Below are 13,084 nucleotides of genomic sequence, written 5' to 3' on the forward strand. Positions count from 1 at the left end.
ACCAGCTGTGTTGCTAAATTTCCGGCTAGTTGCTTAACTTGGTCCGCAATGTTAATGGTCTTCCTTTTAATTCTGCTGCAAATTTTTGTCTTTCTTGGGAGGCTAAATCTTGCGTACTTGGCTCCGTGTTTGGTTTCAAAATGCTGGCGTATATTGTATTAACTGTACCAGAACACAAAACACCTTCTGGTTTTTCACCTTTAAGTACAAACAGACATTTGTTTCCCCATTGTTCATGAAACAACAGTCTTCCTTCCTTGTGTATTTTTGAGGTTACCTTGACAATGTCTCGGTTTTATTCATTGGCAAAATCAAAAATCGGCTTGAGGTGAAGCTGTTGCACTCTAGTGGCGAGGAGCCGTAACGTCTGGTAGCAATCGAAATGCACTATGGGAGATGTAGTTTATGGTCAATTCGTGCTTTAAACCTATTTTAAGTCAATCATGGGCCTATCAAACTGTGGGGGGTCCACACAAAGTGACGTGGTCACATGTGGCTCCCCCATTCAGCTGTGTTTGAGGAGACGCATTCACAGCAAACACACACACACCGAATCCAGCCCTCCATTCTGACCCTTACATTTTTAATCAGCACACTCATCCCTCTTTTTAATACTCAACATCTTTGATGATGAGACGACCTTTGATGGCAAGTGAATTTTATTTGGGTCTGGAAGCCTGCAAAGCATACGGCTCGAGACGATCAGCGCGTTCGTGACTTCTAGGCAATTACTGTAATGATGCAAAGTGGTAAACACTGGGCCAGCGCGTAAATAATTTAACAGGCTGAAAACATGCTGCTCCAGTGTTTACCAAAATCCGCTTCAGTGCTTACAGACTGATCACGTTGGAACCTTTCATGGCATCGAGCTAAAGGGAGAGGTCATGCTTGAACTGCTTGATTGTATGATATTTAAATGTGACGGACAATAGCTCCAGCTTTTCTTTGAACTCTTCGCTCAGGCCAGGAGAGCCAAACGTAATGCATCTGAAAAATGTTTAGAGAGCCAAAGTCTTTTAATTGGCCAGACTTTTCGTGTGTTTATAGAGTTGTTTTAAATGGAGCTGGGTAAAATAAACTGTAACCCGAGTTTCTCATTGTTGGTGAAATTTTGGAATCAAGTGGCGTTACAAAGTGTCCATCAACGTTGCAGGAAAATCTCATGTGCCTTCATGAGAAAAGAAAAAAACTTGAAACATTCAGTTTTGCAAACTTATTTTAGGATTGTCTCTAAGTTAAGGCACAGAGGAAGAACATTTGTAGACTTATCTTTTTTTTTAACATAGGAATTTTTAGTTTTACATTAAATGTTTTTTATGCTGCACATTAACTCCGCAGAGTCGAGGAAAAGGATTCTTAACCCTTAAACTTTTCCACATTCCGTCACAAAGTAGTCTGTAAGTTCAACAATAATTTGTTGGGTGTTTTTTTTTTTTTTCCATTGAAGGCTTAATGTACATTTATATTGAATCCCTTTTATTCTGACAATCTTACATAAAATCCAATTCAACTGTGAGCCTTCGGAGGTCATCTAGTTAAATGGAGCCCATCTGTGTGTACGTGATTCTCAGTTTGTCTTGTTACGGCCTCAGACGTTTGTAAGAGAAAACCAGTGAACAAAGCCTGGCCATTGCCTTCCTCTTGATTCTCATTTCCTTGTGGGATTCCCTGTGGGATTTCTCCCATTGAGCTGGATTTCTTGAGTAAAATCTCAGCTGGGCCAATCAGCAAACAGAAGGAGAACGATGACGTCAATTTTCTGCGTTGTTTTGGAATTGTCACTGGGATGTAGTTTTAGCAATGGCAGCGGAGGAAGTGAACAAAACTGCTCCGTTCATGCTGGCCACACTTCCAAATATTGAGCAGGTAAAGACGAAACAAGAACAAGCGTCTTGTTCGGCTTAACGTATCTCTCTTCACAGTGGGGGTTCATTGCTTACAGCACACGCAATTTCTGGAAACGTTAGATTTGGGTAAAATCAGATCCAATGGTTTAAAACTTGAACAGAGTTCACGCTCCAGGAAGCAATTGTTTCTTAATAGGGTTTAGTCCAAACCCTCTGGACGAAGCAAAGCTTAGAACAAGAGGCTGTTTTTTTTTTTTACCAGGCTGGCTTACATGTCACAGCATGGTATCAGAATCAACTTTATTGGCCAGTTTTTTTTTAGAAAAACAAGGAATTTAACTTTGGTTACAAGTGTTTACATCAGAATAGGTATGGGTATCTACATGAGTTTTTGTACAAAGAAAAATGTAAAAAGGCACTTTGTGGTAGTCCAATGTGATTTAGTTTTTTTTTTTCCACAGCAGAGCTCAAACCAAATCAGGATCTTTGTTCATGCCCTGTGTTCATTCAATCCGTCTGAGCTTACGCTGTTTCTCACCTCAGTATCTGCAAAAAACATTTTATCTCAGCATGTTCCACAATTTACAGCAACGCCCTGAAAATGTAGTCCTACAAATTCTTGGCTCACCAAAGATGAACAATAAGGCATGGCAAGTTTTTCAGTATTTTTTTAAAACTATGTATCTGTTTCTTTTCTCTTTAAGTTTATGTTCTATTTTATGTTGGTCTAACAAACAAAAAAAAATCAAACACAAAAACAAACATAAAATAAGTTTGTCTTATGATGTGAGAATATGCTAAATAAATTAAAGGGTATGGCTACTTTTGCAAAGCACTATCTTTATTTCTTTCTTTCTTCCATCTATTACTATCATTTCTGGGCTAAAGTTACTTTTTTCCTATTAAATTCCGGCTGCAACCTGCTGGTTCCTGCTGCTGAACTTGACCCCATTGGTAGTTAATAAGTAAACTCCCGCAGAGTGGCTGAAGATGCCCACAGGAACGTTGGCCTCTGCTGCTGGGTCACACAAATTAACAGTTTCACCGACTTCCAAGTGCCACAGATGGCTCCTCTGAACCGAGCAGAGGCGTTAAATGCTGAGTTCATTTAATGCAAACTGGAAAAAAATCTAAAGCTACATCCAAAGTGGCTCAGGCGAACTTTTAAGCAGGCGCCGTATCTGGACACGTTCCAGCTGGTGAGAGGGCAAAAGTTCTGAAGAAGTAACTGAGAGGATTGTTTTCTCTGTCTGAAATGGACCCGGAACACGGAGGTTCTGGGGACCAGCTCCTCCATCTGGACGTTGCCGTTGACGAGCGTGAACCCCGGAGAGGAATCTTGGACCTTCTGAGCAAACTCCGTCCTGAGTGGAAGACGCCGCACATTCAGATGAAGGTACGCCACCGACCGTACGGACTGATTTTAGTCTATTTCCAGTGGCTTCTTGTGTGATTGTTGAGGTCAATCTTTTGCTTTTTAACTCCAAGCTCAATCACAGCTGACAGGAAGTGATGTAATGAAAACAGGAGGTGATGCTCCTATTTGAAAAAAACGCCACACAATGTATTGCCAACGCTATCCAAAAGTAATTTAAGTATATTAAAAAGAGATAATGTAATGTTTGATACTCCATTTGTTTAATTTGCTAATAAAAGTCAGTTAAAAGCTTATACATGTCTTTAAAAAACAAAAACGAAAATCTTTAAATATTTTGTTTATAAGTTTGTCATTGATAGGCAAAGCTAACTAAAGAGTTGGTTGAGCTAATCCTAAAGTGCCAATCATAAATATTAGTTCTGCTAACATGCTATAACACCATAGTATTTAGTGGATGCTAATGCTAAACCTGCCATGTGTGACAAACTAGTAAAAGCTCAACATGTTGCGCTTCAGGAAGTGACCATAGGTTTCAGGTTTCAAGTTGTTGAGTATTGATCACTATTTTCCTTATTTTGCCTAATTAACCACAAAATGTTTTGGTCAGAAAACACGCAGCACACAAGTAGATTTTAAACGGTTTAGTATAGAACTACAGTRATAGATTCTTTTTGGGGGAATTATCTGCTCTTCTGAACCTTTGAGGACTGTTTTCTCCTTGATTTTGTTTGTAACATTCAGATGGCCAGATCTTGTGTTTGACAATGTTTGGAAACTCAGCGTTCACACTTTCAGACTCTAGAAATGACTCAATATGCCAAAATTTCTAGGTTGGGATTTTTGTACGTATTTGTATCTTTTTATTATTACGTTTTGCATTCAAAGTGCTTTGAAATCAAATCACATGTATGGTGGGCAAAATCTTGTCTTTAAATTTACAAAAGCCTTAACTTTGCCTGACACCTCGTCAGACATCACCGTTCAGAAAAAAGTCTGGAGAAAATCTAAGGTAACTGGACAACAAAGGGAGAATTTAGAAAGTTTTTTTGTGTGTGTGTGCGTGCGTGCGTGCGTGCGTGCGTGTGTGTGTGTGCGCGTGCATGCATGCGTGTGTGTGTTTTCAAAGCATCCATTGAGGACAAGAGAACCTCATTCTGGTCCCATGTGCAAACACAAGGTCCAATCTTTCAGAGAAATAGGGTTTATGTTTGTTAGGTGACTGCACATYGGCTGTGTGACCTCTCAATCTACACCGGGTCCTGGAAAGTACACAGAGGAGTAGATGTTTCCCTTCATAGCTCAGATCACACAAGTCACTTTAATGATGTATTGTGTTCGTCAGGGTAAGGCCAGACGGTTCCTGCTGTCACACCTGTGCTTTGGCATGGGCTGTGTACAGTCTGTCACAGGTGCTTTTTCATTTGGCTTCCTCTTTAGTCGCTATTTTCCTGTTCAATAATCTTGTTTACCATCTGAAAGAGAAGGAAGAATTTTAACACAATGCTGTAAATCAACTTCAGATTCACACATCCATCATAGCCTACTGTTTCCCAAGATTGGGATGAGGAGACGGGAGATAAGAGCTGGAAAAGAGTACAGTTTTAAATGTAGGTACACTAAAATTTAAGCTACACCAGTTTGTGTTGAGTGTCGTCAGGGTTGCTAGGTGAAAGAGCAGGAATAACTCAGATGGCGAGACTGTCTGGTCTGCTTGGTCGAAGAAGGACCTGGCCTACGTCGACTGGGTAGGCAGGGTCATTCAAAGTATGTGACCCCTGAATTTGGACACTAATCAATAGAACCGCATTGGACGAACTTTGTGTGGAATCCCTACACTCATTTTTAATTGTGGGCGTACAGGACATACAGGATTGGATGGCCTGTGAAAGTGACCATCACACCTCATATTCTTGCTTCAAACATCAGGTCAGGGTTATAACCCTCCCTCATGTACAAAAATACATATGAACTCAACAATCAAACTCCCCTGACTCTCTTAACCTCTCAACAAGGCAGACATGTCCAACAGTCAGTTAAATTTCACACGGCTACTTCTCAGTGTGAGGTGTTGATCCTCCTTCTCATAATTATTTGACAAGTATCAATTTCAGTAAATCTGATGAAACAGAAGACAGTAGACTCAAGTCCGGCGGACAAAGAAAGCACAATTACAAATGTCAAAACCAGCCCTCCCTCCATTCACCATAAATAATAGAGCCGATGTCAGGGTAGCCATGTTTGTTCGCTCTACCTAGATGAGAAACTGTGTTGTGTGGTGGCTCAGAAATACTTCAGGGACCGTGGTAGAGAATGAGAAACCGCCGAATGACAACAAGGAGGCAAACAGTGGTCAATGTGGTATCTTTGTGTACACAAACAGGGCAGGACAGACTGTCCTGGAACACCTCTGTGCTGTGAAGAGGACACCTGTGCGCATTCCTCTGCTTCCCTTTTTTACAAGTTTGGTTGTAACTTACTGGTGTCTCTTTGCTAGAAAGTTGCATTTCTCTCTAGGCTTGGAAACAAATTAGTAAAAAATGATGTTGCTTTCTCAATGTTTGTCTAGTTTTGTGTACACTGTTTCATTTGTATCTGTAGCTAAATATGGTTAGTAGCCACATCATTTTAAATTACTTATGTTTCACGTGACTTTCTGTTTTTCTGTTTTCTTAAAGGATTTGTACTAAAGTGTGATACAGTATATACTCTACATACCCTGTTGGTTTGAATTCAAATTAAGATTACAGAATCATTACATTATGATTGACTGACCATTAATATAAATTTTTTAGATGCACAGATTTAAACAATCACTTTCCYGAACCTTGTTGCCCTGCAGACATTTACAGAAGGCATTACCAACCAGCTGATTGGCTGCTACGTGGGCTCTCTCCAGGAGCCCGGTTGTGTTCTGGTGCGACTTTACGGCAGAATGACGGAGCTCTACGTGAATCGCGATCGAGAGGTGGAGATGTTCCAGGTCTTCCAAGCGCACGGCTGCGGGCCCGAGATCTACTGCAGCTTCCAGAACGGCATCTGTTACGAGTTTGTCCGAGGAAATGTGCTGGAGGACGAGCTGCTGCGACAGCCGTCCATCTACAGGTCTCTGCTGGCACCCAGCGAAATCAGCTTCACTCTCCACACACAGATTACTTGAAAGGAAACAGGGTATCTGCCGGTTTTAGCAAGCCAAGTTTAAGATTTTTTAAGACCTTTATAATGCAAGTTTGAATTCAATTTAAGACTGAAAAGCATAAATATAGGTAATGATTGGTGGATCCTGCTGGCTCGAACGTTGTCCAGCCAGCTGGTGGTGCATTTGTATGTACCCATGATAGATGCAAAAACAAGCTAGCAGCTAGCTACCGACCACCACAAATAAAAGGTTTTGACTCTAACCAGCATCTGCATCCACATTCTTGACGCATATAGTTATTTAAAAGAAAGCTGCGCATCTGCAAGTTTCAGCAAGTCAAATTTAAGACGCTTAATGCTAGCTTGAAAGAAATTTAAGACAAAAAGAGACATTTACAGACACCCTGGAAACTTTTTTTTTGTTTTTTTTTTTCATATAAAGAAATTGGCCATTTTCAAAAAGATGAAATCATAAAAATAATGTGGCAAAAAATCTTCATATATCGATACAGAGAAAATTCAAACTTTTGGCTAACAGAAAAGTCCTGCAAAAAAATAAAAATAAAAAATACAAATGCACCCAAGATTTAGTAGTCCTGCCAGGACAAAATTTAAGACCTGTGATTGACGTATTGAAGGTCAACTTTTAAAATCCTTTTAAGACAATTTAAAGCCTTCATTTTAGGCACACAAATGTAAGACTTTTAAGTCTTTTTAAATATAGAAAATAAACATTTGCAAAAAGATGAAATCACAATAGTGATGTGGCAATAAAAAAATATATTGATACAGAAAGGAACAGTTTACCAGTTTGACTAGAAACGTGACGTTTTTTCAGTCATCCTGAGGGACTTTCTGCTGGTTTTGCAGCTCACTTGTCATGTTGAGCAATATTATTTATTTCTGGCTCGTTTTATTCATTATGTCCATTACAGGCTGACACCAATACTAACAGCACAGTAGGCCAGAACAGCCAGGGCCACAATAGACATCAATCGCTGGGGCTTACCCAGAAGACCTTGCGTCCTCCCAGCTAAGATGGCTCAAGAACAAAACACCAAGTGGATGAAAGGTCACATATGCAAGGAGGCCCATTATTTTTAAAAGAAGAACAAGATAAGAACGCTAAATGGAAAGGGAGTTGTGTTTCTGCTCTGATAATGCTTGTTTGTGCAATAACAGCACCGGCCAGGGTCATCTGAGAAAATGTTTCTTTTTCTTTTCTTTTTTTTCTTTTCTCTGCAGATTGATTGCAGCCGAGATGGGAAAAATCCACTCGATCCAGCCAAAACGTGGCCAGCCAACAGAGCCTCAGCTCTGGACGAAGATGTCTCATTTTCTGACTCTGGTGAAGAGCAGCATCACCAGGAATCCAGCTGAGCAGGCGTGCACTAAAAGGTAAAGAGTGAGCCGCATAAAAATGACCCTGAACATAAAAAAACCACATCATGAACATTGATATTCAAGCTACTGAAGAAGAGTGGCTGTAGAATCTATCAAAACAAACTGTACAACATGTAAAGTGAGGTCATCCCTTGGAGCTACAAAGAAAATTCACCAAGGTTGTACATTTCCAGACATATTAAAAAATGGTTCGGTCTTTACCAAACAGGTGACTTACCTTGAGAGCAAAACTGAAATTACTTCAAAATGAAATACAGTGATGGACAGAAAATGTTTCTGCTGTGGATTCATCTTTGTGACTGAATCACAACTGTTCAGTCAGGTGTGAAAAGGTTTAAGGCTGTTTTCACACCTGTTAGTCCGGTAGACTCAGTTCGATTGGGAACCAAAATTGTAATATCTATTACATTTTCAGCTGGTGCGGTTTGGTTTCACGCTGCGTTGTTTCAAATGAATCAAACCCTTTGAAAAACCTGCTACCCTCCTCACCTGTGGCGGCGCTGCACCAAGGAAACATGAAAATCTTTGAAGAAGACACAACTTCCATCTTCTCAAAAACAAAAATGGAGTGGCGTCAGACTTTAGCGGTGGTAGGATTTCTCTTTTGTCTTTGGGAAAAGACCAGGAGCCATTTCTCAAGCTAGCGCTGTATTTACCCAGAATGCTCTGCTCTGTAGTCCATTTCAACCTAGCCTGGTACAAACCAGCCCCTAGTTCTACACCTTCCTTCATCCACAGGGTCTACAATCTCTGCTATTGTGAAACGTTTGCTTCATGTTACCCAATTGTGTTCGTTGTTGTGACGTACGTAATGCTCCAGTTTGACGCTATGAAGCTTACCTGAAGTTGCCTCCATTGTAAGCAACTATCCTCCATTGCGAAAACAACAAATATAGCTGCATAACAGCAGCAATAACTGCTGTTATTGCTAAATCAATATTTGGAAGCATGACCAATATTGACTGAATAGCTTCTTTCACTTCCTCCGCTACCATTGTTCAAACTACAGGCAGACTACAAATTTAAACCAACGCAGAAAATCCACTTCATCATTCACAATGTCTCCCTCTGTTCGCTGATTGGCCCAGTTGAACGGAAGAAAGCCCAGACTGTGCCGTGAAGCAAGATTTGAATGAAACTCTATTATCTAGGAAGGCAATGGCCAGACTAACTTCAACCAAACTGAGACTTGGGTGTCTAGGTAGACCACAGCTCGCTTTTTTTGTTCTTAATCAGAGTTCGATTACGCATCCACATCTCCCTAAACAAACCGGACTTTCTAGGCAAACAAACTAGAGTTTGATTCAATTGGACTAAACAGGGCTGGTGTGTTTTAAACAACAGCCTGCCTCCGTCGTTTCTTTCCAATCCAATCCAACTTTATTTATGAAGCACTTTGAAACAACCACAGCTGATACAAAGTGCTGTACATTAAAACACAACATAACAATAAAAAAAATTAAATAAAAACTCATACAGTTTAAAAACAAACAAACATACAATTTAAAACTAAATCCTGCTGGAGTTGAAAGCCAAGTAAAATAAATGGGTTTTAAGACGAGCCTTAAAAGTGGACAGTGAAGGGGCCTCTCTGACCTGCAAAGGCAAGTCGTTCCATAACTTAGGACCCATGACAGAGAAGCCCTGTCCCCTCTGAGCTTCCTTCTGGATCTCGGTACCTCCAAGAGCAGCTGATCTGCTGACCTGAGAGACCGATAAGGTACGTAGGGGTGAAGAAGCTCAGAGAGGTAAGCCGGGGCAAGATTATACAGTGATTTAAAAACAAATATAAGAATTTTAAAATGAATCCTAAAATATACAGGCAGCCAGTGAAGTGAGGCCAGGACAGGGGTGACATGCTCTCTCTTTCGAGTTCCAGTCAAAAGTCGTGCAGCAGCATCTGAACCAGCTGCAGACGTGAGAGCAGCGACTCAATCATTTCTTTGATAAAATCCAGCCTCAGCTTTTATCTTTGAGGAGTCCTCTGTTCCTTCATCACGTTCTCACATATTCAGACCTGCTAACAGGTTTCCAATCAACAGTTGTCGGGTGGGGGGAGTTTTTCTCCCCTTTTTTCTGTCCTCCAGTTTTTCATTTTGCTGAGCCAGAATTGGTCAAACAGCTGAAGCGGGGGAGTGGCCAGTAATGGCAGTGGCTTTGCATTATCTCTGACAGAGGTCATGGGAGGCCCTCCAGATACTACAAAGAAACAGATACTCTGCCATGAGCTTCCTGCTAAGCTCTCCCTTATCGGTCAAACGTTCAACCTTGTTTGTGTTTCCATTGAGGGGGCCAGAAGTCCATGCAAATGAACACTGGGAGGGCCTGGCTCTTCTTAGAAAGTGGGTAAGGTAGTTTACCCTAGTCCGGTAGTGGTAAAGTGCAACGTATTATATTACTGATAATTTAAGGAAAAACCAACTGAATTTAGTACATAGCTGTAGTTTTCAGTCTCTTTTCAATCTACTAACCCTAAAAAACACATGCAATAAAGTGCCATCAGAGACTTGAGAATTCAGATTTACAAATACAAAATCTATGATAGAATGGAAGCCCTTTGCTTGTACAGAGATTCTGGACCCTGGGCTGTTCAGAGACGATTGCTTCCTGGAGGCGTGAACTCTGTTGAAGTTTAAAACTTTACACAACCACTAACATTTGGCCTGATGTCTGTAATGCGCCATTTCAATGAAGCTTACCAGAAATTGCATGAGCTGTAAACTTCCTCATGGGGAGTAGGGTCAAAACATCTTCGACTCAATATTTGGCCAACACAAACTGAACAACTTTGTTCACTTCCTCCACTTTTAGCCATTGCCAAAACTACAGGCGGACTACAATTCTAAAACGACACAGAAAATCAACATCATTGTTCACAACTTCTTCCTCTGTTTGCTGATTTGTCCCGGTTGAAATTCAACCAAAGAAATCCATGTCAATGGGAGAAATCCCAGACGGAGCAAAGAAGGGAGATGAGAATTGCGTAGGTAAAGGCTGAGGTAAAACAGGCTCTGGATGTGCAAAGCTGACAGAGACAAACCCCCAAGATTTACTAATCCAGTGGCATGTGGTGCCAGTAAAACTTTTAGGAGAGCACAGCTAAAAATAATGGGATTATTGATTTGTACATCAGGCTTTACATTTATGTGTTGATTGAAAAGAAATTGACTCTATGCCTTTCTATAACCAAAATTAGCCCAAAATTGTGGCCAATTTTGTGGTGGCCCAAGTTTTTCTTTGGCGCACCACTGCTGTAATCACAGCAAAATGTTTTACATTTTTTTACTCTTAATTAAACCCTACCTTTTGCATGACTCTGTTGCATAAAATCACAATATATTGCATAGACTTGTCACAATAAATCAGTTAATTGCATAATAAATTAAAAGAAACTCAATAATTTCCATTTGCATGATTTATCGTTTTTCTTTTTTCTCTCTCTACCAAAAACAAAATGACAAATATCTTCAGTCTGGTGCTTCGGTCTGAACTAGACCTTTTATTTTTGAAGGACAAATTTCTTTGTTCATAATTCATTTTATTTGTTATTTCTGTTTTGTTTAGTTATTTTGAATATTTGAAATTTCCGCCTGCACTTCCTTCAACATTAGATTTTAAAGTTTATTGATCTTTGAGAATGTGTTCTTGCTTCATCATGCCAACAATATTATCGTTTATCGCATTATCTTCTGGGACGATTTATCGTCCAGCAAACTTATCGTGACAGGCCTAAAATGCACTCATGTTTGCGGTTGTCATGTGGCAAAATATGAAAAAGTTTGAGGTTTGGATTCTTTTGGATTCCAAACTAGTAGAGAGTTTTTGCCAATTTGGTCAACTTGAGTATGTCTAACACTTATTTAGTCTCCTCCAATTAACCACTGTTATGTTTTTCTCCAGTTTTTTTTCTGTCTGTTGCAGGTTTTCAAAACAAACTGTAGCTCGAACATCCTACAGAAAGGGTCATGTGAGAGTATAAGCTGCACCGCACATAGAGGCCCAATAGATGGTGCTGTGTCGTGACACATTTCCATGACTTCACACAGTTGAAGCGCAGCTCGCCAGCAGAGACATTCAAACCATCTGAAAACGATGAAAGATGAGGACGTAAACTGAGGACTGTTGGGGGGGGGCGTGGAGGTGGGGGTGAGAATTACAGCAAAATAAAAAAAGAACATTTAAGAAAATGAGATATTATTTATATAGGATCGTTTGCATTTAAAACCAGAGCGCGCCTGTTTGGATAATCACTGGCCTCTTCAGAGACGAAGATACGAGACAGAGGGCCGAAACACAGCGAGGGAGACTGGGGGGGAAAAAAAAGGTTCTTAAAATTTGCATCAGAGAAACTTTTGATACTCGAGAGTGTATCCAAGTGCAGATATGAATGTGGTCTTCAGATGAGTCGGTAAAAGAAAAGGCAGAGGGAGCTGCAGGAAGAGGCTGCACCTGCAGAGGAGGTCTTCAGCTCTCAAGCCACCCGCTGTGTGAAGAGGGGGAGGAAGAGGAGGAGGAGGAAGAGAGAGAAGGAGGCTGCAGCAGCTGCATGGTTCCGAGAGAGAGAAAGAAAGAGAGAGCAAAGAAAGAAAAGCGATGGAAAGCATGAGTGCAACCTCTTTCTCTCCCAAAAGGGCCCCCCTGCTGGGTCGCCCATTTGTGCGCCTGTGCTCCTCATGGAAACCGCAAAAAAAAGAGAGAAGAAATGTACAAAAAATCCGCAGTTCACAGCTCCTGTTTGAAATCGTATGTAAATAAGGCGCAGCCATAATGAAGCACCAGAGGAGGAAATTCCACTAATTACTTTACAGAGGCTTGACAGGGAGCAGGAGGCGAACGCACTCGACGCGCTCGGCGTTTCATGAGCAGAGAAAAGGAGAGGAAAAAGATCTGATGGCAAGGCGTCAGGTCTCGCCCATTTCAAAAGTCGACGCGGGTCTTTTCATTTTTTTTTTCTTTTTTTTTCCAATCCGACCGTTTGTGGGCGCTCCCGTGTCAAAAAAAGTCGCGTTGGTTTCGGGGGGATGAGTTGAAAAGGAATCAGTGGTGATTCACTATTCAATTCATATTAGAGAGGATACGGATAAATTGTGCGCGTCGTTGGGGGGGGAGGGGACGGTTCTCACAAAGTCACATTTTATAGGCAAGTAAATGTGATTAAGCACTCGATTCTGAACTTGGAGCTAATAAAAAGGAAGAACATTTTGATTAATATAGAGTCAGCTTTGAATAAAAGTATCTGTTGAACTTTTTTTTTACAGCCTTTGGAGGAATTAAGACTGATATCTGAACCAAGGTTGTTATAGTTAAGGCTGCAGTATAT

The 13,084-nt window shown here is 40.7% G+C and overlaps 1 protein-coding gene across 2 annotated transcripts in view; it reads left to right on the plus strand.

Moving 5' to 3' along the window:
• The first annotated feature begins 2,788 nt into the window (after positions 1–2,788).
• LOC103465717 (ethanolamine kinase 1) overlaps positions 2,789–13,084 on the plus strand; it is a 32,817-nt gene continuing 22,521 nt past the window's right edge. The window contains exons 1-3 of one of the 2 annotated variants that reach the window (XM_008410811.2): positions 2,789–3,243; positions 6,065–6,327; positions 7,606–7,758. In XM_008410811.2, coding sequence (XP_008409033.1) covers positions 3,103–3,243; positions 6,065–6,327; positions 7,606–7,758 — 557 coding nt within the window. In that variant the 5' untranslated portion in view covers positions 2,789–3,102. The remainder of the gene's footprint in view (positions 3,244–6,064; positions 6,328–7,605; positions 7,759–13,084) is intronic. The other variant, XM_008410810.2, reaches the window with a different exon arrangement.

The sequence above is a fragment of the Poecilia reticulata genome, linkage group LG6 (genome assembly GCF_000633615.1).
Source record: "Poecilia reticulata strain Guanapo linkage group LG6, Guppy_female_1.0+MT, whole genome shotgun sequence".
NCBI lineage: Eukaryota > Metazoa > Chordata > Actinopteri > Cyprinodontiformes > Poeciliidae > Poecilia > Poecilia reticulata.